This window comes from Mustela nigripes, chromosome 7 (genome assembly GCF_022355385.1).
Source record: "Mustela nigripes isolate SB6536 chromosome 7, MUSNIG.SB6536, whole genome shotgun sequence".
NCBI lineage: Eukaryota > Metazoa > Chordata > Mammalia > Carnivora > Mustelidae > Mustela > Mustela nigripes.
In genome coordinates, this window is record NC_081563.1 from 74,942,802 (window position 1) to 74,968,044 (window position 25,243).

A 25,243-nucleotide genomic window follows, 5' to 3' on the forward strand; every position below is an offset into this window, starting at 1 on the left:
TAATATCATGTGGTGACAGATGGTGACTACACTTACCATAGGGAGCATTGAGTAATGTATAGAGTTGTCAAATCACTATGTTGTACACCTGAAACTAATATAAAACTGTATGTCAACTATATTTCGATAATAAAATTTTTAAAAAAATAAATCCAATGTGGGACCCTAGACTGAATCTTGGAACAGAACAGTAACATTAGTAGAAAGTCTAATGAACTCTGAGTGAAGTCTGTGAATGAAGCAATGTGATTTTCTTAGGTTTTGTTTTAAATAGATTTTCTATTTTAATTTTTTTTAAGTAGGCTCTAAGCCTAACATGGGGCTCAAACTCAGGACCCCATGATTAAGAGTCGCATGCACAACTGACTGAGCCAGCCATGTGCCCCTGTGATTTTCTTAGCTTTGGCAACTGAACTATGGTTATGCCAGATGTTAACATTAAGGGAAGCTGGCTGAAGAGGAATACAGGCTGATCCTCCGTACTATCTCTGCCACTCTTTTGTTAAGACTAAAATAATTTCAGAGAGAGGCAAGATGGCAGAGGAGTAGCAAACTGAAATGAAGTTCAGCTAGATAGGTATAAAACCATTCTGAACACCTACAAACTCAACGGGAGATAGAAGAGAAGCAGAGCAGAAATTCTAGGAACAGAAAAGTGACCACTTTCTGAAGTAGAGGACATGCAGAGTAGTGAATCCGAAAAGATGGGAAGATAAGACTGCAAGGGGAGGGAACAGCTCCCAGAAAGCGGTGGCGAAGTGTGGCACAAAATCAGGACATTTAGAAGTCTGCTCTACTTAGGGACATCACTCCAGAGGCTAAGCAGGGGTGAAGCCCTCGTGGGGACAGTGTGGTCTCAGGTCCTGCAGGGTCACAGAAATATCAGGGGTGTCTGAGTGTGGCAGAGCTACCAGGTATTAGAGCAAGGAAACCGACTACAGAGACAGAGCCAAAGAGTGAGCTTTCAGATTGGGGTTACCTTAAGCTGTGATCAAAGGCATAGTTGGGACACTGCTCTTTGAGCAGGGACCCCACAAGCAGCAGATCCAAGGAGACTCACCTTCCTGCTCTAGGAGGAGCAGCATAGCAGCAATCTGCTGGGTTTGAGACTCAGGTGGGGCCATGCACCAGAGACAGAAACCCTCAGTCACAGGCCAGGTGAGCTCAGAGTGAGGTCAGAGACCAGGGAGACAGGAATGACTGACTGCTTGTCTCAATGAGGAATGGGGCCCCAAGTTCTCGGCTCCTCTAGGGGAAGATTGGAAGATCTTGGAAGATTGGAAGGCTGCCATTTTCATTCCCGTCCTCCAAAGTGGTATGGAAAGCATCACAGAACAAAAGCTCTGAGAGTGAACCCAAGCAGATTACTTAGGCCAGTCCCTGGCAAGGGCGGTGCAATTCTACCTCGGGCATTTGAGAATCACTGCAACAGGTCCCTCCCGCAGAAGATCGGCAAGAATATCCAGCCAAGACCAAGCTCAGCGATCAAGGAAAACAGTGGAACTCCAGAGCTAGGGGAAAGCAATGTATAGAATTCATGGCTTGATCTTTTAGTCTTGCAAAGTTCATTTATTTTAGTTTTTTTTCTTATTCTATTTTTTTAACTTTTCCTCTTTCCTCTTTTAACGTTTTTAAACTAGTTTATCTTCACAATACTTTTCTAAAAAAATTTTTTTTAAACCTTCATTGTTATAGTCACATTTTATCCCTTCATTGTATTTAACCTTATTTCTTGTATACATATAGGTTGTTTTCTTTTTTCTAAAAAATTTGGGATACATTCCTAATAGATCAAAATATACCCTAATCTAGCACATGGCTTTGTTCTAGTCTCCAGCCAGACCACATTCCCTCCTCCTTTTTTTTTTTCTTTTTCCAACCAACTTATCTTATCAATTCCTTTTTTAGAATTTTATTAAAATTTTCACCTTTACAATCATATACCATCCCTTCATCATGTTTACCCTTACTTTTACATATATATATATATATATAAAAGTTTTCCTTTCTTTAAAATTTTGGGAGGTAGTTTCTTCTAAGAGACCAAAATACACCCATAATCAAGTGGGTGGCTCTGTTCTATTCACCAGTCTAATTATATGCATGTGTATGTGTGTGTGTGTGTTATTTTTTATTTTTATTTCTTTTTTCCCCTTTCTTCTATCCTGGTTTTGGATCTTTTCTGATTTCATTAGTGTACATTTCTCTGGTGTCTTTGCCACCCTTTTAGTATTTTATTCTCTAGTTCATATATTCTATCTGGATAAAATGACAAGGCAGAAAAACTCATCACAAAAAATAAAGAACAAGAGGCAGTACTGAAGGCTAGGATCTAACCAATACGGACATAGGTACTATGTCAAAACTAGAGTTCAGAATGACGATTCTCAAGGTGCTAGCTGGGCTCGAAAAAGGCATGGAAGATATTAAAGAAACCCTTTCTGGAGAAATAAAAAATAAAATATAAATTAAATAAATAAATAAATAAGTAAATAAATAAAATAAAAAATAGAAAACGAAAATTAAACCAAGTTGAAATAAAAAATAAAAATAAAATATAAATACTTTATATATATAAATATAAATATAAAATAAAAATAAAAATAAAAAATAAACAATGAAAAAAAGCTATTAATGAGGTACAAGAAAAAATGGAGGCTCTTATTCCTTGGAGAAATGAAGCAGAAAGAAGAATTAGCAATATTGAAGACCAAATGATGGAGAATAAGGAAACTGAGCAAAAGAGAGACAACTACTGGATCATGAAGGGAGAATTCGAGAGATAAGTGATACCATAAGACGAAACAATATTAGAATAATTGGGATTCCAGAAGAAGAAGAAAGAGAGGGGCAGAAGGTACTTTGGAGCAAATTATAGTAAAGAATTTCCCTAATGTGGCAAAGGGAACAAGCATCAAAATCCAGGAGGCACAGAGAAGCCCCCTTAAAATAAGTAAAAATGGGCCCACACTCCATAATCTAATAGTAAAACTTACAAATCCTAGTGACAAAGAGAAAATCCTGAAAGCAGCTCGGGACAAGAGGTCTATTACATACAATGGTAGAAATACTAGATGGTCAGCAGACTTATCCACAGAGACCTGGCAGACCAGAAAGAGCTGGCATGATATAGTCAGAGCACTAAATGAGAAAAATATGCAGCCAAGAATACTATAGCCAGCTAGGCTATCACTGAAAATAGGAGAGATAAAAAGTTTCCAGGACAAACAAAAATTTTAAAAATTTGCAAACACCAAACCAGCCCTACAGGAAATATTGAAAGGGGTCCTCTAAGCAATGAGAGAGTCAAAAAATAACATAGGCCATAAAGGAACAGAGACAATTTACAGTAATAGTCACCTTACCAGCAATACAATGGCACCAAATTCATATCTTTCAATAGTTTCCCTGAATGCCCCAATCAAAAAACACAGGGTATCAGAATGGATAAAAAACCAAAACCCAATAATATGCTGTCTACAAGAAACTCATTTTAGACCCAAAGACACCTCCAGATTTAAAGTGAGGGGGTGGAAAACAATTTACCATGCTAATGGACATCAAAAGAAAGCTGGGGTGGCAATCTTTTTATCAGATAAATGATAAATTTTAAGCCAAAAACTATAATAAGAAATGTGGAAGAACACTATATCTTACTTGAAGGGTCTGTCCCACAAAAAGATCTAACAATTTTAAATACCTATGCCCCTAACATGGGAGCAGCCAACTATATAAACCAATTAATAACAAAATCAAAGAAACACATCAATGATAATACAATAATAACACTCCCCTCACTGAAATGGATAGGTCATCCAAGCAAAAGATCCACAAGGAAAAAAGGCCTTAAATGACACACTGGACCAGATGGCCATCACAGATATATTCAGAACATTCCATCCCAAAGCAAAAGAATACACATTCTTCTCTAGTGCTCATGGAACATTCTCCAGAATAGATCACATCCTTGGTCCTAAATCAGGTCTCAACCTGAAGTTCTCATTCTGGATAAGGAAGAGGTGGTCCATATACACTATGGAGTATTATGCCCCCCTCAGAAAGGATGAATACCCAACTTTTGTAGCAACATGGACAGGACTGGAAGAGATTATGCTGAGTGAAATAAGTCAAGCAGAGAGAGTCCATTATCATATGGTTTCACTTATTTGTGTGGTATAACAAATAACATGGAGGACAAGGGGAGATGGAGAGGAAAGGGGAATTGAGGGAAATTGGAAGGGGAAGTGAACCATGAGAGACTATGGACTCTTGAAAAACAATCTGAGGGCTTTGAAGGGGCGGGGGGTGGGAGGTTGGGGGAACCAGGTGGTGGGTATTAGAGAGGGCACGGATTGCATGGAGCACTGAGTGTGGTGCAAAAACAATGAATACTGTTACGCTGAAAAAAAATAAAAAAATTTTTAAAAAATGGGCAGAGAACATGAACAGACATTTCTGCAAAGAAGACCTCCCGATGGCCAACAGACACATGAAAAAGTCTTCAACATCACTCAGCATCAGGGAAATAGAAATCAAAACCACAATGAGATACTACCTCACACCAGCCAGAATGGCTAAAATTAACAAGTCAGGAAATGAGAGATGTTGGAGAGAATGCAGAGAAAGAGGAACCCTCCTACACTCTTGGTAGGAATGCAAGCTGGTGCAGCCACTCTGGAAAACAACATGGAGGTTCCTCACAAAGTTGAAAATAGAGCTACTATACAACCCAGTAACTGCAATACTGGGTATTTACCTTAAAGACAAATGTAGTGATCCGAAGGGGCACATGCACCCGAATGTTTATAACAGCAATGTCCATAATAGCCAAACTATAGAAAGAAGCTAGATGTCCACCAACAGATGAATGGATAAAGAAGACGTGGAATATATTTACAATGGAATACTATGCAGCCATCAAAAGAAATGAAATCTTGCCATTGCAATGATGTGGATGGGACCAGAGGGTATTATGCTGAGTGAAATAAGTCAATCAGAGAAAGACAATCATCGTATGATCTCCCTGATACGAGGAATTTGAGAGGCAGTGTGGGGGGTTTAGAGAAAAGGGAAGGAAAAAATGAAACAAGATGGGATCAGGAGGGAGACAAACCATAAGAGACTCTTAATCTCATGCAACAAATGGAGGACTGCTGAAGGGAGGAGGGTGTGGAGAGGGTGCTTGGCCCCTCCAATAGCTTGGGAGGCATGTGATATGGTGAGTGCTGTGAAGTGTAAGCCTGACGATTCACAAACTTGTACCTCTGGGGCAAATAATACATTATATGTTAATAAAAATAATTTTAAAAAAACTAAAATTATTTCAAATTAAAAAGGTTTTAAAAAAAACACACCAAAGAACTCCTTCAACATTTGGGCATCAGAAATATAGCTCAGATGGTAAATAGTACAACTCTTCTCTCTGAGCCTCATCTCAATAGTCTTGTTGACAAGCTCACTGTTCAGAGAATGTTGAAAAAATGGTAGAAAAGCTAGGAGAAAGCCAGACTGAGAATCACAGGAAAGACAGTTAGGAGTTAATGCCTCCTGATCCAGGAGCCTTGGGCCAGACCCTACTCCGAACTACTGGGCAGACTTTGTCCCAGCTTGTGCTCCTCTGACCTTAGTACTGGCTATGCCTCCTTGAGGAACTACCACTTCGACACCAACACATGGCAGTGTTGGAACACCTGAGTGGTTAGTCCTGAATTCACTGGGTTGATTCCTGAGCCAAGCCAGTCAAAAGAATATAGAGAAATCTGGTCATCTTGAAAATAAATTTTGCACATTCAGTAAGCAAGAAAGAGACCTTCAGTGGAGATTTTTTAAGAGAACAGAATCACACTTTGAGTTTTAGCCATTTAGATGGCTGGTTCTATTCATTAGTGATTTTTGTATAAAGCAGCACCCATTAATGTTTTTATCTAATGATATTATGTATATAATATCTTGTCATAACAAACCCTAAATTAGTGGGCTCTGAATTAACTATTACATATGGTCTGTAAAAGGAGGGAGCATTTATCTCAAGTATCTTCACTGGTTAATCCTGGAAATGTATCAAATTGAATATGAATTGAATATTCTTCCCAGGGTAAGGTAGCCAGTTAGATCAAGATCTTATAGGCATCATTATTTCTTATAGAATATACTTCTTCATTCTCCCATTTTTTAAAAAACCAATCCCAAGGGAACTCTGGTATATCCCAATGACAGCACAAGCTATTTTCAATATTCAAGGAGACCCACAAGTGTCCATTCGTGGCTCCTTGTCAAATCTGGGAACTTTTTTTTTTTTTTTTAAGATTTTATATATTTGACACAGAGAGAGAGAGATCACAAGTACACAGAGAGGCAGACAGAGAAAGAGGGGGAAGCAGGCTCCATGCTGAGCAGAGAGCCAGATGTGGGGCTTGATCCCAGGACCCTGAGATCATGACCTGAGCCAAAGGCAGGTGCCCCAAATCTGGGACTTAATTTAAACTCAGGTACTGAACTATTTTAAAGATGTCTGTGATCAACATCTGACTTTTTGAGAAGAGCCCTTAGTTTCAATTTTAGCATATCTCAAGTATCTAGAATGCTTTATGGTTCTGGAAAAGTAACTTTTTAAAAAATTAAGAAAAGATCAAGACAAGAAAAAATTTAAGGAAAGGAAATTCCTTCCTAGTAGTCTGTGTAAATGCCAAGAGGGGTAGCTTTAAAGTTCTCCAAGTAAAAGGCAGGCCTGAAGAATGTATTTCACTTTCTCAATGTATCTTGCTGCTGCCCTCTCTCTCTAGCTTCTCGCCAGAACTTTGGTATGTTTCCACCAGTTCACTACTTTGGAACAAAATCCATAGCTTAAAATAGCTGCAATACACTATTTGAAACAATAATGAGGTTTCAGAAAGATCAAATCGGAAGGTTCTAGTACAAAAAAAATAAATTTTGAAATCTATCTTCATAAAGGGGCTGAGATCTGAGCCAAGGGCAGCTCTGGAAAAGGTGTATTATGAACAAAGTCTTATCTAAATGTTAAGATAGTGACTCATGAATTTAGATTAATGTGACCATTGTAAAGAAAATGAGTGTGTGAAACCCTGCCATCTTGACACCCAGAGTCCTTTGTCAAGAATTTCCATGGCATGGGGCGCCTGGGTGGCTCAGTCGGTTAAAGCCTCTGCCTTCAGCTCCAGTCGTGATCCCAGGGTCCTGGGATCGAGCCTCACGTCGGGCTCTCTGCTCAGCAGGGAGTCTGCTTCCTCCTCTCTCCCTGCCTGCCTCTCTGCCTACTTGGGGTCTTTGTCTGTCAAATAAATAAATAAAATCTTAAAAAAAAAAAAAAAAAAAAGAATTTCCATGGCATGATTAATTCAGTAGGTGATCAAGTCAGGCTTCTTCCCCCAGACCTAGCCTCCATCTTTCTTACCTGAATGTCTCTAACCCAGGACTGAGCCCCTCTCAAATTATCTTCATTGACTTCAACAAGTTTTTCCTGCCAAGCAACTGCTTGGGCGTCAAACTGCACAAAATTGAATTTTCTTTTATATTTCAGCTGTTCCTGTAAGAGAATTATTATTTAACCATAACACCACTCAGATGTAAGATAAGGTTAGGACAGGTCATAGTTTGATAAATTTTAATCACGATGATATCTATTTTCAGTTCTAGAAGCTAAAAATTATATTATAAAGAGAAAATCTTTTCTAATACAAAAAACATTTAAACAAAATTTACACAGTTTGGAGTATACCTTTACAAATGTATATATGTATGAATATTTTATATATGTCACACACATGCATAAGTTTTTCTATACAACATAACATTAAATGTTGTTGTCTTTAATAGTATCATTGATGGTTTACCACATACTTCCAGTAAATGGAACCTGCTTAAGGAAGAGAAATCCAAAATGGTGTAATCGTTTCACTTATCATGTTTTGTGAAGGCTTTATTTGGTTACACATCTACTCACTTGCCTTCTACCAGTCCATATTTCTCCAACAGAAGTTTATCAAATTAAAACCTGTATTTTGGCCTTGTGAACATCCCCCACAATGATCTGTGCTAACACTCCCATCAACACCACTAATTAGTGACAGCACCAGGGTACCCATCTGGAGGTATGGGGACTCGGAGTGAGGAAAGCAGTCTGCTTCAGGTGACACCAGTCAGAGGCAGCACAGATGGACTAAGACCTGGAAGCTCCTAACCACCAGTTTGCACTCCTCCCACACATCAGTTTTTTGGGGCCACTGCATGCAACACTGCTAATAAATACTGGAGATTAAAATAAAAATGCTGTGGTGACAGAGCATCTGGGAGACAATGGAGATGTGTGCACATCACAGGTTTCAGGACAGAGGAAACATGAAGCAGTGGACACTGAAACTCCCTTAGCAACCCACAGGTTATAGAAAGGACCATGCTGCAGGACGGGTCCACTTGCAAAGAACTGATGATTCTCTAAGTGGCAAAAGGGAGCTTTTCTCTAAAGTGGCTCTCCTGTGGACGTCTGGGTGCTGACCTTGCCGGTGCACCTCTCATAACCAGTGCAGGTGAAGGCTGCTGTGGATGTGTTCATGACACAAAGGTCCCCACACCCATGCACCTGATAGCCCCATCTAACCTCTATAAACTGGATGATCTTGTCCTTCACCAAGTCCAGTTTCCTCTTCATTGAGTGAGATGTATCAATGAGGACATAGACGCAATCATTGGGTACTTTTCCAAAGAGGAATTGACTTCTATCCTGCAGCCACTTAATCCTAGGCAAGAAAAAGGTTGGAAGTGGATTTTTAGAGCCTGCGGGCAGTATTGGCAATCTTCCTAAAAACTTAATAATACATCTATAGAGGTCAAGCTGTGCTGTATTGCTTATGCACAATCTTCTGTGAGTGGATTACTCACTTGGAGGGTTTTCTATGGAAAATCCTATATTTGGGCTGGCTCCCTGATCACCAGCCCCCTCTACTTCTCCATCATCAATCCAAAACAGCTAGGAAAATCAACAGGACAGAAAAATAAATCCAATACTGGGTTCCAAAGCCAAAAATAAACTACTTCCTATCATCTGATAGTTTGAATCCCTCAGCTATGACTTCAGACCATTTGTTCTTTTAACTCTGCTAACTACAGTCAAGTTAGTCATGTCAGCACATTCCGGAAACTTCACTGAAGCTTTTGGACAATATCAAGCAACCCCAGATCCCTCTAATAACTAAGCATCAGACAGTTGTATGAGCAGGACTACTTCTGTGATTGGGACTGAGGCGCCCACAACAGGATGTAAATTAAGTTCACATCCTCAGCCAAGACCAGGAAGAGGGGGCAGGGCAAATGAAAAAAAATATTTGAAAGTGACTTCAGAGTTTACCAAGGCTAGGCAACTACAATTTGTAGGGCAAAATACTGAAGGAGAGGTTGCTGTATTGAAGCAGAGAGAGTGGAGAGGGATGGAGAAAGAGGGAAAAAAGGGGGAAGAGAATGGGCTCTGGCCATCTGCAGAGAGTGCCCTAAAGATTTTGGCTAAGTAATGATCAGGGCATGCATGTGAAGAAACTCGGAAAGCTAAGGAACAAATCACCATAACAGTAAGTAGATCAACACCTCAGAGTTAACACAGGGTTACTTCATGTTCCAAACAACCAGAGTGGGAAACCTCCTTAATACATAGGACATTAAGTCCTCATAAGGATACTGCTTTAGTAGTAGAACCAAATTAGCCCTGGACTAAAGGCTGCCCTAGACCTTACTTGCTCTTAAAAGTAAGCCCCAATGATTCCAAGAAACATAACTGCATCACAGAACATGTATTTTAAAATACAGCAAAACTCAGTACCCAAGAACTTCAAATTCAAAATGTCTGCATCCCAGTAAAAAACTACCATCCATGTAAAGAAGCAGGAAAATATGACCCATAACCAGAAGAAAAACAGATCAACAGAAACAGACCCTAAAATAACACAAATGCTGGAATTAGTAGAAAGGGATGTTACACAGCTATTATAAACACAATCCGTATGTTCAGCAAAGTAAAGTATAAGCAGAACAAGGACAGAAATGGAAAATACAGAGATACACATTGCCAAAATGAAAAATACACTACATGGTATTAACAGACACTACACTAGCAGATCAGGGAACCTTAAGACAGACATTGTGATAGGAAGCAATTTAAAATGAAACACAGAGGGAAAAAAGCCTTAAAGAAAACCGCGGAGAATAAGCAACACATGGAACAATAGCAAGGAGTCCAACATATATATAGATAGAAAAGACAGAAGAAGAAAGACAGAAACAGAAAACATATTTGGAGAAATATGGCCAAATGTTTCCAATTTTGGTAAAACAATAAACCCATATATACAAGCTCAAAGAACCTAAACAGAAGAAAAATGAAAAAATAAAAACCACCAATGCATGCCATATATAATTTGAAATCAAACAATAAAGATAAAAAAAGCACCCAGAGACAACATAAAAATAATAGAGTTTTCATCAAATCAAGCAAGCCAAAGGACAATGAAGAAATATTTTTAAAGTACTGAAATTATAAAACTATAAACCCACAATTCTATATAAAGCAAAACAAAAAAACTCTTTCAAAACAGGAAGTAAATTAGAGTCTTTCAGACTAAAACACCTGAGGTAATTCATTACCAACAGACCTCCATTAGGATCTATACAAAACAATAAAGAGCCACAGAAATATCAAATATGTGGATAAATACAAAATACATTAATTCTCATTTTAAGTCTATTTATATGACAGTTGATTGTTTATAATGTTTTATGGGTTTATCGTATATGGAAATAAAGTGTAGGACAACAAAAGAAAAAACAGAAGAGGCAATGGAAGTTGTAAGATTTTTATGATATAGATGAAGTGAAATATTATTTGAAAGTAGACTGTGGCAACTTAAAGATATACTATAAATGCTAAAGCTATCATACATACAACAAAACAAAACAAACAGAGAGAGAGTTTATAAGCTAACAGTCAAGATTAAATGCAATCATAAAAAATGCTCCAACAAAAGAAGGTAGAAGAGTACAAAGGGAACAAAGAACCGGTGAGACAAAAAACAAATAGCAAGATCTTATATTTAAATCCAACCAAATAAATAATCACATTAAATGGAAATGATCTTTTCTTTAAAAGATTTTATTTTTTTTATTTGACAGAGAAAGAGGGGGGGGGTGCAGAGGGAGAAGCAGACTCCCTGCAGAGCAGGGAGACCAATGCGGGGCTCGCTCCCAGGACCCTGGGATCATGACCAGAGCTGAAAGTAGACGCTTAACCAACTGAGCCACCCAAGCGCCCCAATGGAAATGATCTTAATACTCCAATCAAAAGGCAGAGATTAGAAACAGCTATTATCAAAATGACAAGATATAATAAGTGTTGGCCAGGATGTGGAGAAAAGGAAACCCCTCGTGCATGTTGGTGAGAATGTAAATTGGTACAGCTACTGTGGAAAAGAGTATGGAGGTTTCTCAAAAATTAAAAATAGAAGGGGCACCTGGGTGGCACAGTTGGTTAAGCATCCAACTCTTGGTTTTCGCTCAGGTCATGATCTCAGGGTCATGAGACCAAGCCCTATGTCTGAGATTCTCTCTCTTTCTTTCTCGCTCTATCTTTCTTTCTTTTCTTTCTCTTTCTTTCTTTCTTTCAGCCCTGCCTGAGATTCTCTCTCTTTCTCTATCCCTCATGCTTGTGCATGCTCTCTCTAAAATAAATAAACAAATAAATATTAAGAAAAAAATTGAAAAACCACACAATCCAGAATTCTGCTTCTGGGTACTTATCCAAAAAATAAAACACTAACTCAAAAAAATATAAGCACCCCTATGTTTGTTTGCTGCAGCATTATTTACAACAGCCAAGATAGGGAAACAAGCCAAGTATCCATTAATAGATGAATGGATAAAGAAGATGTGACATATCTATATATATATAATTCAGCCATAAGAAAGAATGAAATCTTGCCATTTTCAACACATGAACCTTGAAGGCAATATACTAAGTGAGGTAAGTCAGAGAAAGATATCATCTTTCTTATATGTGGGATCTAAAGCAAATAAAATGAAAACAAAAAATGAGTTCATAGATACAAAGAACAAGCAGATTGGTGGTTGCAAGAGGCAAGGTGGGAAAAATGGCTGAAGAGGACCAAAAGATAAAGAGAAACAAATGAAAACAAACCCAATGGGGGGTTGGGGAATAAATGGTAACTTTTAGAATATTTTATCTCTAGTATTTAAAATTTTGTGATGATGTATCCTGGATGGGTCTTTATTACCCACTTTCTAGACATTCCTGGCAACTTTCTTTTGGTTTGGAAACATTGGTCTTGTGAGATCTCCCCTTCATTTTTTGTATGTCCATAACCTATCTATTTGTATGTATGCATGTATGCTAACATCAACCCTAGAATGCTTGTGTTCTGCTTTTTGAGAGACTGCCTTCATCTTCTAACTTTCCCACTGAATAGGGTTTTTCTTTAAAGATTATATTTATTTATTTATTTATTTGTCAGTGGGGGGGCACAAGCAGAGGGAGCACAAGCAGGTGGGAGAGGCAGGCTTCCCACTGAGCAAGAAGCCTGATACGGGACTCAATCCCAAGACTCTGGGATCATAAGCTGAGCTGAAGACAGATGCTTAGTCAACGAAGCCACCCAGGTGAATATACTATTCAGTATATACTGAATAGTGTATTCTGACTATCATGTTTTTTTAATTCCCTACATTATCTTTGTTTGTCTGTTTGTTTGTTTTTGAGAACCATATGGAGTTTAAAAAAAAGGCAGAGGTTGTCAGATTGGATTTACAAAAAAAAATATATATATATATATATATTCTGTCTATAAGAAACCTATTTCAATATAAGACACAACAAATAGGTAAAGATAAAAAAAATGGAAAAAAGATAAAACATGCAGAAAATGATCAAAAGCAAGTTGTAGTGGCTCTATTGATGTTGGACAAAGCAGATTTCAGGACAAGGAATACTGCCAGAGATAAAAAGGGACATTTTAGGAGCTGCTTCATCAAGAGGACATGATAACCCTAAATGTCATGCACCTAGTAATAGAGTTAAAAATTACATGAAGGAAAAAAAATGACAGAATTGAAAAAATAATGGACAAATCCACAACCACAGCTAGAGATTTTAAACACTCTTTTCTCAACAATTTGTAGAACAATTCAACAAGAAATCAGTAATAATATAGAAGACCGAAACAAACTATCAGCCAACTTCAACTGAGATATTTATAGTACACTCCACCCAACAAAAGCAGAACGTGTAGCGTTTCTTCATATTCTGGGTCACAAAACAGATCTCTATAAGAATTGAAATCATATAGTATCTATCTGTCCATAGAGAAATGAAAAGCTATCAGGAAAATCCACAAGTACTTGAAAAGTAAACATATTTCTAAATAACGTTTGCTTAAACAAGAAATTATAAGGGATAGTCTAGGTACAAAAAAAAAAGAAAAGAAAAGAAAGAAAGAAAAGAAATTATAATGGAAATTCAAAAATATTTTTAAGTGAATAATTTGTGAGAGGCAGCTAAAGCAATATCAGAAGAAAATTTAAATGCTTATATTAGAAAGGTCTCAAATCAGTATCTGAGCATCCATCTTAAGAAACTTAAACCCAAAGTAATGAGAAAGAAGGAAATAATAAAGTGGCACAGAAAGTTAAAACTATACAGAGAAAAAAACCACTGAAACCAGAAGCTGGTTCCTTGAAAAGATCACTAAAATGGATAACCTCCAGCAAACTGAAAATAAAGATGACAGCAGTTATTAACAATCAGTTCTACAAAATGAGAAGAAATTGAATACATAATTAAAAACCTCCCCACAAAGAAAAACTCCAGGCCCAGGTGGCCTCATTGATGAGTTGGTACCAACTCTCCACAAAGACTTCTAGAAAACAGAAGAGGGGAGAGAATTTCCCAACAACCCTTGAAACTTGGGGGGTGGAGAGGGACAAAGAGACCTGGCAGGGACTGAGTGGAGTGTCTTTTAAACAGTATCCTTTTTCCCAGGCCTGAAATACAAACTACTCTCCCCAGAAGTCAGCCCCAAGATCATTAGCAGAGAAAACTCCAGACCCAGGGATTATTTGTTCTGGATCAAATATCATCACCAGCTGGATTTTGAGAAACTCGGGCTCTAAAGAGTTCATAGAAGAGCAGACAGGGATCTGCTGCTGGTGATTTTGTAACAGAAAACATGAAAGGATGGAGGGAACTCTCATTTTTAAGTGACTACTGCAGGCTAGATACTAGCCTATACTCATTAGATTTGGTATCTAATCTAAATCACAGAGCAATTTATAAATGGCACTATTATTCCCACTTTAAAAAGGAAGAAACTGATGCGTAAAGACATTAAGTAACTCGCCCAGGGTCACAGAGCAAGTGGCAAAGCTGGTATTAGAATCCAGGTCTATCTGACCTCAGAGGCCATGCACCTAAATGGATTTGATCTTGGTGGTCTAAGCTGTCCTCTGGCAGCAGGGAGGTGAAAGCATTAAGTTAGATCATCCGCATGGGGCTGAAGCTGAGGTCACAGCATTAGTAGGTCAGAGGCATTAGCACTGGAAGACTTTAAGAACCAGCAGTGTTGCGAGGGAGTCCGTGAGGTTATTTTTAGCTGCATATACATTATTCCATTATATTCACATATCTCACATTGTTAAAAGTTGTGTTGAAGTACAATAACCAAGAATACAGAGGACAGGTGTTATACAATCTGCAGTATACCTATGGCCCACAAAAAAATGCAAGACATCAGCAGAAGCATTCCTTAGCCTCCTATAGTGATGTGCAACCAACATAACCATCTTTGTTTGCTGTTTTTAAGAGTCTTTACTAGCACCAAGGCAGCTTGGAATAGGATCGAAACATCCCTCTCTATTGCTAACAACAAGGCCACCAGCAAGCCATCAATCAGATGGCAACCCTGACTGAGCAGTGTTAACTGGCTCTTTCTCATGGTTAAGCTTTTACAAAGAGATCAAGCACATTTGAATTTCAAGAGAGACTAAACCACTTGTACCCTTCTGCAAATATACCAACCTTCTCTGAATCTGGGCAAGGATCGTGTGGATTCTCTCACTGTACCATGTACACTTCTCCTTGGTAATGCAGACATGGACCAAGCTCCCATCCTTCCAGGGAGCATGGACAAATCTACGGCAGTATTTCGCATGGACTGTCTTCTTGTTGGTCTCCTAAGGAAAAGACAAAGGACAGAAGCCACTCAGACCATTCAGAGTCATCTCCAGATGGTACCCAATATTTCTGTCTTATTTATTTAGTTCTTAGCACTCACTCCCATGGTAAAATCATTAAACTGTTGATTCAACAAAACGTGCACTAGGGCTGCTCTATGTGGAGACCTGTGTCAGATATCAAGCATCATGGTCAGAAAGACAGTGCAATCCCATCTGAGGCTCAGAGAAGATGTTTCCAGCAGAAAACCACATGCTCACTCACGTGCTCGCTCTCTCTCTCTCTCTCTCTCACACACACACACACACACACACACAGTTAGAAAGGCAGAGTACTAGATGCTGGGTTGAGACAATAATACCTGGGCAATCTTGGAAAGATGAAAGCATCCTCATGGACTAGAGGGTCAGGAGGACTATCTAGAGGAGGTGGGACTTGAGATTTACAGAAAGCATCTTTCCATCATTACTCCCAGGCCCAAATGAAGAAAAGTAGCCAAGAACCCCCATTCCACACCTAGCACCCTCTACTGGTACATACAAAACTGGTCTGAGGATGATGGCTTCCCACACAGAGAGCTTACACAACTGATTTATGAGTTTATCAAGCATGACTCCAAGCCACCAACAATACAGTCTTGTAGGCAGCAGCAATATAATCCATAAACAAAAACCAAAATTCCTGCCTTTGTGGAACTCACATTACAGGGGAAGAGCCAGATAATAAACAATTATACAGCAGGTCAGATGATGACAAATGCTATGGAAGACAGCAGAGAACAGGGGATGGGAGGATAAAGAAGTTAAAACCTGAAAAAATAAAGCCCTAAAAAGAAGAATAAATATGAACAGAGACCATCAGGAACAAGGAGTGCGACTATATGGAGTCTGGGAGGAAGTCTAAGGACACAACAAGTACAAAAGCCCTGAGGTAAGAGTAAGAGTCTGTCTGGCATGTCTGTAACAGTTTAGGAAGGCTGATGCAGTTGAAACACAGTGAGCTAAGGTAAGGAGTTAGATGAAGCTAGAGTAGTATGAGGAGGAGGGCCAGAAGCAGACTACATAAAGTCCAGTTGCTAGGGGAAGTGACTGGCTTCTCCTCTGAGTGAAAAAGGAACTACCCAAAGGCTTTAACATGAGAAGTGACACATTTTTTAAAATTAAGATATGACTGACATATAACATTATATTACACATACAATATGATTTGATATATGCCTATAGTACAAAATGATTACCACAATTAATTTAGGTAACACCACCACAGAGTCACAAATTTTTTTCTTGTGATGATCTATATATTTTAAGACCTACCCTCTTAAACAAGTGACACAATTTATAGTTTTGTTTATTTATAATTTTTAAATTTAATTTATAAAAATATCATTTTAAAGGATACTGTGGTAGGGCACTTTGGTGGCTCAGTCGTAAGTGTCTGACTCTTGATTGATCAAGCTCAAGTCTTGATCTCAGAGTTTGAGTTCAAGCTCTGCATTGGGCTCTATGCTAGGCATGGAGTGGACTTAAAAAATAAATAAATAAGGAAAGAATACTGTGGTTACTCTGTTGAGAAGAGACTGTGAAGAGTCAAGGGCAAAAGCAGGGGGTCAGGGATCAGTTAGGTGGCATGGGCCAGGGGCAGTTTTGAAAGTGGTGAGAAGTGGTCAGATTCTGGATTATAGACATGTTATGAAGATAGACTAACAGCATTTAATGAGAGATCAGATGTGGGTATGAGAGAAAAGAGAGGACTTAAGGAATGACTCTATAGTTTTCAGCCTGGAGAACTATAAAAATAGAGTTGCAATGAATTGACAGGAGGAAGATTATGAAAGAGTAGCCTTGAAGGGGAAGATCTGGACCTGTACCTGATGTGCTAGGTTCAAGGGGCCTATCAGACATCCCAGTGACATGGCAAGAAGTCAGCTGGAGACGAAGGAAGGACTCAGGGCTAGAGATTCAAATGTGGAAGTCACCAGCATGCACACAGTATTAAAAGCCACAGACTAGATGAGATCATGTAGAGAATGGTTACGGAGAGAGAAGAGGTCTGAGGACTGTACCTTGAGGCCCCTCAGCATTTAGAGGCTGAGGACATGGGAAAGAAGCAAAGAACACCAACACAGAAAAGTCAGTAGGAGGAAAACAGGACAGTGTGCTGCTCTTTGCAAGAGCAAAAGAAGTTCAAAGAAGTAACCAACTATATCAAATATTGATAGTAGGTCAAGTAAGAGTGAGACTGGGAACTGACCCCTGGATTTAGCAGTTCATGTATCCCTGGAAAGAGTGGGTTCTGATGGAGAGGGAGCCTTGCTCAGTTGGAGTGCACTCATAAAGGCATGGGAAACTGCAAGACGAGACAGGAAACACATAAAATTCCTGAGGCGCTGAATTCTAAAGAGGTGCAGAGGAATGAGACAAATGAAGCAGAACCAGAGATAAACATGTGGGTCAAGAAACTTTTGGGGGGTTCTTTGCTGAGAGAGAGTGCAACTAGGGAGCGGGGGAGGGGAAGAGGGAGAGAGGGAGTGAGAATCACAAGCAGGCTCCATACCCAGGGCTCCATCTCACAACCCTGAGATCACGACCTCAGCTGAAATTAAGAATTGGATGCTTAACCGACTAAGCCACCTAGGTGCCCCCAAAACCTGTATTTTTAAGATGTGAGGAAGAAAACCATGTTTGCAAAGATCCAGAAATGAGAATAATATCAGTGATATAGAAAGGAGGAGAATGAGTGAATGGGGAATAAGGATCAGTGCACACATTGAGGGGTTTAGACCTTAGACAAAACTGAGGACAATTCCACCATCCTAAAAGAAATGAGGGTAGAACATATAGGTGCAAATGCTGGAGGATTTGTACATATGAGGTGGATGATCATGGATGTTCACTGCAAGTTCAGTAAAATGAGAATCCAGGGTCACTTTCTGAGAGTGAGCAAAGAAGAAAAGATATTTGAAGTCTGAGGAGAAAAGTGCAGACGTTAGAATAAGCATCTAAGTGGATCGGAAAAGCACAGGAGGACTGGGGGCAGCACAAGAGATCCATGTAAAGTCAGAGGTCAGGAATTTAAAGGGAAGCCAGGCACTGTGGCTATGCTTTTCTCTGATTTCTTCTGATGCAGTCTATAAGGCAGAAAAGGCTGAGTTGAATTTAACCAGGGTTGGGGTTTCACAGATGAGCGCAATAATGTAAGAGAGGAAAAGTAGTTGAGAATGTATGAGAGGGACAAAAGGATAAAGAGAACAGAGAACAGGGAGCAGAAACAACAAAATGTATAATCCCGATGGAGCTGAAAGATTGGAATTAGGGTAGTAGAGGAAATGACCTTAAAAAAAGAGGTCAGAAAGTGGGACCTCTGGAATTATATGGGTTATAATGGAGGCAGCGTGATTTGTAATGACAAGGTCAAGGGGATGCCTATGGCAGGGGAGGTAGAGAGTGGGTATAGGAGGAAGTTACTGGAGAACAGGAGGTCAGAGAAATGAAATGTCAGTGTCTGGGAAGGGTCATTCTCATGCGATTGACATTAAAAATGGCTAGAGCCAGTGACATAAGCCAGAAGCTATAATCTTCAATTACTGGTGGGGATGACCTGGGGCTCAGAAAAGGTGAGTCACAGCGGGTGTCGTGGGTGTCATTCTGATGACATGGGAAGAGGGAGGGAGTATGATCAAAAAACAGCAATGAGGAATGAGCCACCTACCTCTGCTGCCCACAGGTCCAAGGCAAATGGACAGAAACCTCCCTCTGAGGTCCTCTAAGGTCCTCAAGAGAGAACCCAGACAAACAGGCGAAGGGAACACTGCAGGGCACTTGCTATTGTGGGTGTACTGATGACTTTTAGTGCCAGAGGGTAGAGTGGAGAGAATTTAGGAGAGGGGAGGAATGGAGGAGGCTCAGAGAAGGGATGCCAGAGCCACATGGGGATCAGAATTGAGATGTCTGGTGGTGACTGAGATGAGATCAGTCTGATGGTTGATGATTCCCAAGACAGGCATCAGGGAAACCACAACTCAGGCACAACACAAAGGTGGAAAGAGAAAGACGTCCTCTCTCTTATTCTTACCATGTTCTTGTCACACGAGAGTTCTCCCTATTCTCCATCCTGTCACACGGCCTTTTCCAACTGTGCCTTATGCGCTCCCAGATGGAAACACACCAGACCATATGGTATGTGAATGCAGGTGGCAGACAGCAGAGTGTCAGAATGGGAAAAGTGCAGTGTGAGGGCCCAGCAGATAGGAGGTCAAACCCTGCCATCCCATGGCCTAACCTCTCAGAGGCACCTTAACTTTGTCTTCTTGTGTGTGCTAAGGCAGCACAAATATTCACCTTATGTATCAAGCACCCAAGCATTCCATAAATGCTTATTTCTGATTCACAATGTTTGCAATCTATAAAAAGAAGGAAGGTAGCATCTACCGGACATCTCCTAACCAGGCCCTGTGCCCAGACATGCATTTTTAAATTTGGATTTTAAACCACTCATTTTACGGATGTGGAAAGTAAGACTCAAAACAGTGAAATTATTTGCTCAGCATCTCATAATCAGTAACTGGAGAAGTAGCATTTCCATGGGGTCTTCTCACGCCAAATCCAGACCACACGGCCTGACACCTACTAAAAGCTCAGTAAATATCTGTTAGAGGAATAAATGGTGAGACTAGGTGGGTTTGTGAACATCAAGGCCGGCTTTGTGCACCAGCAGCATCAGTACTTATGAATGAAATGTGACTTAGGGGTGCCCCCAACTTTGCCTGAATCCTCTAATGGGAAATGCATTTTTGTCTCCTCCTCATACATGTTCATCTATCTTAGAAACAACACAGAGCAAGGCCTTCTTAGTCACTTATTTCTCAGTGTAAACAAGGTACTTGGATCCATCCCTACAAACCAGTGTTTATAGTTTCAAGTTTGAAGGGGCTGAGGGAACCCTCAATAATCAACTTATTTGACACATTTGTTATTCCCTACCTCACACACATCACAAATTTAGGTGTAAATCTAGGTTCAGATATGTAGCCCCAAATACTGAAAATAAAACTTTCCCTTATTCATCAATGTCTGTGAATGAAGACAGCTGTTCTGTACACTTCTCAACTTCTACTTCTCTATTATTTTTTAGCAAAAGAAATTTGAGGTAAAATTCCTCATTTATAAGCCAGACTCTGAAAACCATCCCTGTAAGATTTCATTCAAAATTGCCAAGAAAGAATAAGGAGAAACCAGTCTTAGATACAGGCTTGAACAGGCTTGAACATGACACAACATCACCAGCTTGCAGTAAGCTAGGTTTCAACTGACAGGCACTGGTATTTGTAAATATTCAGGGCCTAATGTATTGTATTTTAAAAGTGAAAATCTACTTACATACAATTTCCTGAACTAATAACATTACTGAATAATGACTACAAAATCAGAAAACTGTGCTGGGGGAGGAAATCCACAAATGAGATTTCCCTGCAACATGGCAATTACTCTGCATCCTGGTCTACAAGCCAGGAAACAACTCTTCCGTCAATTTTGCGTTTTTCTTTTTCTTTTCATTTCCTTTTTATACATTTATTTTTTTGAGAGAGTCAGAGAATGCAAGTGGCAGAGGGAGAGAGAGAATCTTAAGCAGGCTCCATACTCAGAGTGGAGTCCATTGCTGGGCTCAGTCTCACGACATGGAAATCATGACGCGTGAGTCGAAATCAAGAGTCGGACACTTAACCAACTGGGCCTCCCAAGTGCCCCAGTTCTGCATTTTTCTCATCCAGTTTTTACACTGTCCTCCTTGTAGTTCATTGTAAACACATGGCAACAAGAGCATTAAAACACTGCAGGTGCGGCTGATGGAGCCCCCAAGGAAAGGCGTTTCCTCAGGAAGACTTATTGAACCCATCAGCCAGCCAGTCTAAGGGGTGGCAAAGAAACTGGGGTTTCACCTCTGTAGGACCGACAAACATCTCAGTGGTGACACTGAATTGGAGCTTCAGATAACACATAAGTGACTGTGTATCTGAGGACCTTGATTTCCTCTCCAGCAGCCTGTTCTCTGTTGCTCACACTTGGGTTTTCCCTTCATAATGTGGACCTGGGCCTTTATTACCCTCTAAAAGAACGTTCCTTCAGTTTTAGAAACAGAATATCACTTTATTCTGATTTTGTTTCATAGTATGGTACCTTCTCATCTTTCCATAATCCTAAACATTTGATAGTTTTCTGAGTCTGTCTACGCATCAGTGTTTCTCCAAGTATGGCCTCTGGACCAGCAGCCTCGGCAGCATCTGGGCCCCACCTCAAACCCATTGACTCATGTGTGCTAAAGTTTTAGGAGCCACTCGTTCATTATCCTTCAGTTGTGAGCCAGAGTTCGGCACTTTGAGAAGCTATTATTCCTTTCAGACCTATTGACACAATGGAACTATACCTTTCAAAAGTTTTAAATATACACCTTTCCAATGCTATAATCTCTTATATTTACTGGGAATCCACAATATGCTGCCCATAGTCAAGAGACTAATGCATCTTTAAGAAAGTAACAATCCAAGAGGACCATAGAGATGCCTGCTTCAGGCGTCTTCACCACCAGTTTCTCTCTTCCATTCAATATGGGGGAAAAGAGGGCTTCTCCTTTGTAAAGGCTGAATAATTCTGAGACTCATAATGCCTGAACTCCTAAGAACCCAGCTCCTGGTTTATGTATGATTACTTTATAATCCACTTATATTCTCCACACCCCCCACGTACCATTCAGAGATGTGCAAGATGGGAAACACAAGGGTATCTTCCTTCAGGGAAACCAAGCTGGTTTCCTTCCATGCTCTCACCTTGGTCTTGCCCCGGGTTCTGATCTGAGGGAGGCCTTCCCTAGCCAGAACATCAAGAGAAGCCACAGCCTGGCCCAGCAGTTCACTTCACTCACCGCACTGGTCTGCACGGACTCATCCTCTGGTTTGGCTTTCACATCAATGACTCCATCAGCATGGCGGAAGCAGCAGTCAGCAAGGACATCATAAAAGGTCAGCTTCTGGGCTTTCAAGCCATATTTCTGAAGCCACTTCTTGGAGTCCCAGGTGTCCTCTAAGTTTGACTCGTTCTCAACAGAGGTTGTTCCTGATAGTTTTGGAATTACAGTTCATCAGTGCAGTTCATATTCTAGAAGTCATTTGTACTGCACCCTCAACTTAGTATTTACTGAACTGGAACATGTTCTTTGTCAGATCACATTCATTTCCAGAAGCATGCTTTCCAAATCAGGACTGGCAAAGAATTAGTTCACAAGACCAGAACGCAGGAATCTGCTGCTTTTCATCCTACTTCCTTCTCTACCTAAGTTGCCTTACCCCATGTGTCTGAGGAGATGGCTAACAGACCAAGGCCATGTGTCAGGAGAGCATTAAACTTGGGGTCAGAAGTTTTGGGTTCAAGTCATGACTCCACCACTTATGACTTGGCTAAGTTGCTCAAACCTAGGTGAGTCACAGCACTTAACCTCTCTGAGTTTCAGCAGAATTCTCCACCTGCAGATTGAAGATAGTGTCTGCTTGGCCTTCCTAAGTGTGTTGAAAGGATTCAATGAGAAAAGTCATGTGAAAGTGCTTTGTGGTGAGTGGGGATGAGAATTAGGGGCATGTAACTTGTGTTGAGGTAGAAGTCCATCACAGAGAAGGCTGGCAGGCTGCCTTCCAGGAGCTCTGCTGTCAGCTTTTGTGAATTTATTCTGATTTAGAGCCTGGCCCTCAACTCAGCAGGCTCAGTAACCTCCTATAGTCAGCTCGAGCACCTAGAGCTTTATCTATAACTTACCGTAGACAGGCTCACAGGTTAAAGTACAACCAGAATGATAATTGTCCAAATAGTCCCAGCCTTCTACGCCTTCCCTTGGTGTTTTCCAAAGGTCATCTATACTCTTTAAGTAGGGGGGGGGGTGCTCTGTTAGCTGAGCAGAACACCATGTAACAGAAAAGTATTCATTGCCTCAAACCACTAGTGCCACCTAAAGGAGTATCTGGGGGTGGGCACAGAAGAAGGGGTGAGCAAATCTAAAGTTGAGAAGGAGGCACTGGTGTCTAGAGTGGGCTTGCACCGCACTACACACCATTCCTCCCAACCCTATGCTCCATGGTAGCACACTGGTAGGGTAAAATTGACCATGCTGGAGTATTTACAGAATCTGGAAATCAGAGCTTTTTTACTGCAGTGAGTAGACTGGCGAACATTTATCTGAATGCCACTGGAAGGAAGGCAGAAAAGACCCTGAGCTTTTAGTCCCACTGAGACCAGCAGAGCTCCAGGACGACGAGCAGAGGGTGCTGGGCAAAGAGATGGTTTTTTTTTTTAAAACAACGTACCACTACATACTAGGTCCACCAGACCTACAAAGTTCATTTCCACTTAGATAAGTTGTTCTCAACCCTGCATGCTGGAATTCTCCGAATTTTTAAAATTCATATGGAACCAGAAAAGACCTCGAATAGCCAAAGGGATATTGAAAAAGAAAGCCAACGTTGGTGGCATCACAATTCCGGACTTCAAGCTCTATTACAAAGCTGTCATCATCAAGACAGCATGGTACTGGCACAAAAACAGACACATAGATCAATGGAACAGAATAGAGAGCCCAGAAATAGACCCTCAAATCTATGGTCAACTAATCTTCGACAAAGCAGGAAAGAATGTCCAATGGAAAAAAGACAGCCTTTTCAATAAATGGTGCTGGGAAAATTGGACAGCCACATGCAGAAAAATGAAATTGGACCATTTCCTTACACCACACACAAAAATAGACTCAAAATGGATGAAGGACCTCAATGTACGAAAGGAATCCATCAAAATCCTTGAGGAGAACACGGGCAGCAACCTCTTCGACCTCTGCCGCAGCAACATCTTCCTAGGAACAACGCAAAAGGCAAGGGAAGCAAGGGCAAAAATGAACTATTGGGATTTCATCAAGATCAAAAGCTTTTGCACAGCAAAGGAAACAGTTAACAAAATCAAAAGACAACTGACAGAATGGGAGAAGATATTTGCAAACGACATATCAGATAAAGGACTAGTGTCCAGAATCTATAAAGAACTTAGCAAACTCAACACCCAAAGAACAAATAATCCAATCAAGAAATGGGCAGAAGACATGAACAGACATTTCTGCAAAGAAGACATCCAGATGGCCAACAGACACATGAAAAAGTGCTCCATATCACTCGGCATCAGGGAAATACAAATCAAAACCACAATGAGATATCACCTCACACCAGTCAGAATGGCTAAAATCAACAAGTCAGGAAATGACAGATGCTGGCGAGGATGCGGAGAAAGGGGAACCCTCCTACACTGTTGGTGGGAATGCAAGCTGGTGCAGCCACTCTGGAAAACAGCATGGAGGTTCCTCAAAATGTTGAAAATAGAACTGCCCTATGACCCAGCAATTGCACTATTGGGTATTTACCCTAAAGATACAAATGTAGTGATCCAAAGGGACACATGCACCCGAATGTTTATAGCAGCAATGTCCACAATAGCCAAACTATGGAAAGAACCTAGATGTCCATCAACAGATGAATGGATCAAGAAGATGTGGTATATATACACAATGGAATACTATGCAGCCATCAAAAGAAATGAAATCTTGCCATTTGCAACAACATGGATGGAACTAGAGCGTATCATGCTTAGCGAAATAAGTCAAGCAGAGAAAGACAACTATCATATGATCTCCCTGATATGAGGAAGTGGTGATGCAACATGGAGGCTTAACTGGGTAGAAGAATAAATGAAACAAGATGGGATTGGGAGGGAGACAAACCATAAGTGACTCTTAATCTCACAAAACAAACTGAGGGTTGCCGGGGGGAGGGGGTTTGGGAGAAGGGGGTGGTATTATGGACATTGGGGAGGGTATGTGATTTGGTGAGTGCTGTGAAGTGTGTAAACCTGGTGATTCACAGACCTGTACCCCTGGGGATAAAAATATATGTTTATAAAAAATAAAAAATTAAAAAAAAAAAAT

General features: G+C 40.2%; 1 protein-coding gene across 1 annotated transcript in view; it reads right to left on the reverse strand.

Annotated features, from left to right (window-relative positions):
• The window catches only part of VWA3B (von Willebrand factor A domain containing 3B), a 208,331-nt gene that overhangs the window by 113,360 nt on the left and 69,728 nt on the right, over nt 1–25,243 (reverse strand). Inside the window, exons 7-10 of the mRNA XM_059407818.1 lie at nt 22,157–22,347; nt 15,086–15,240; nt 8,615–8,753; nt 7,412–7,543 (exon numbers count right to left, since the gene is read on the reverse strand). Of these exons, the coding sequence (XP_059263801.1) occupies nt 7,412–7,543; nt 8,615–8,753; nt 15,086–15,240; nt 22,157–22,347 (617 nt within the window). The remainder of the gene's footprint in view (nt 1–7,411; nt 7,544–8,614; nt 8,754–15,085; nt 15,241–22,156; nt 22,348–25,243) is intronic.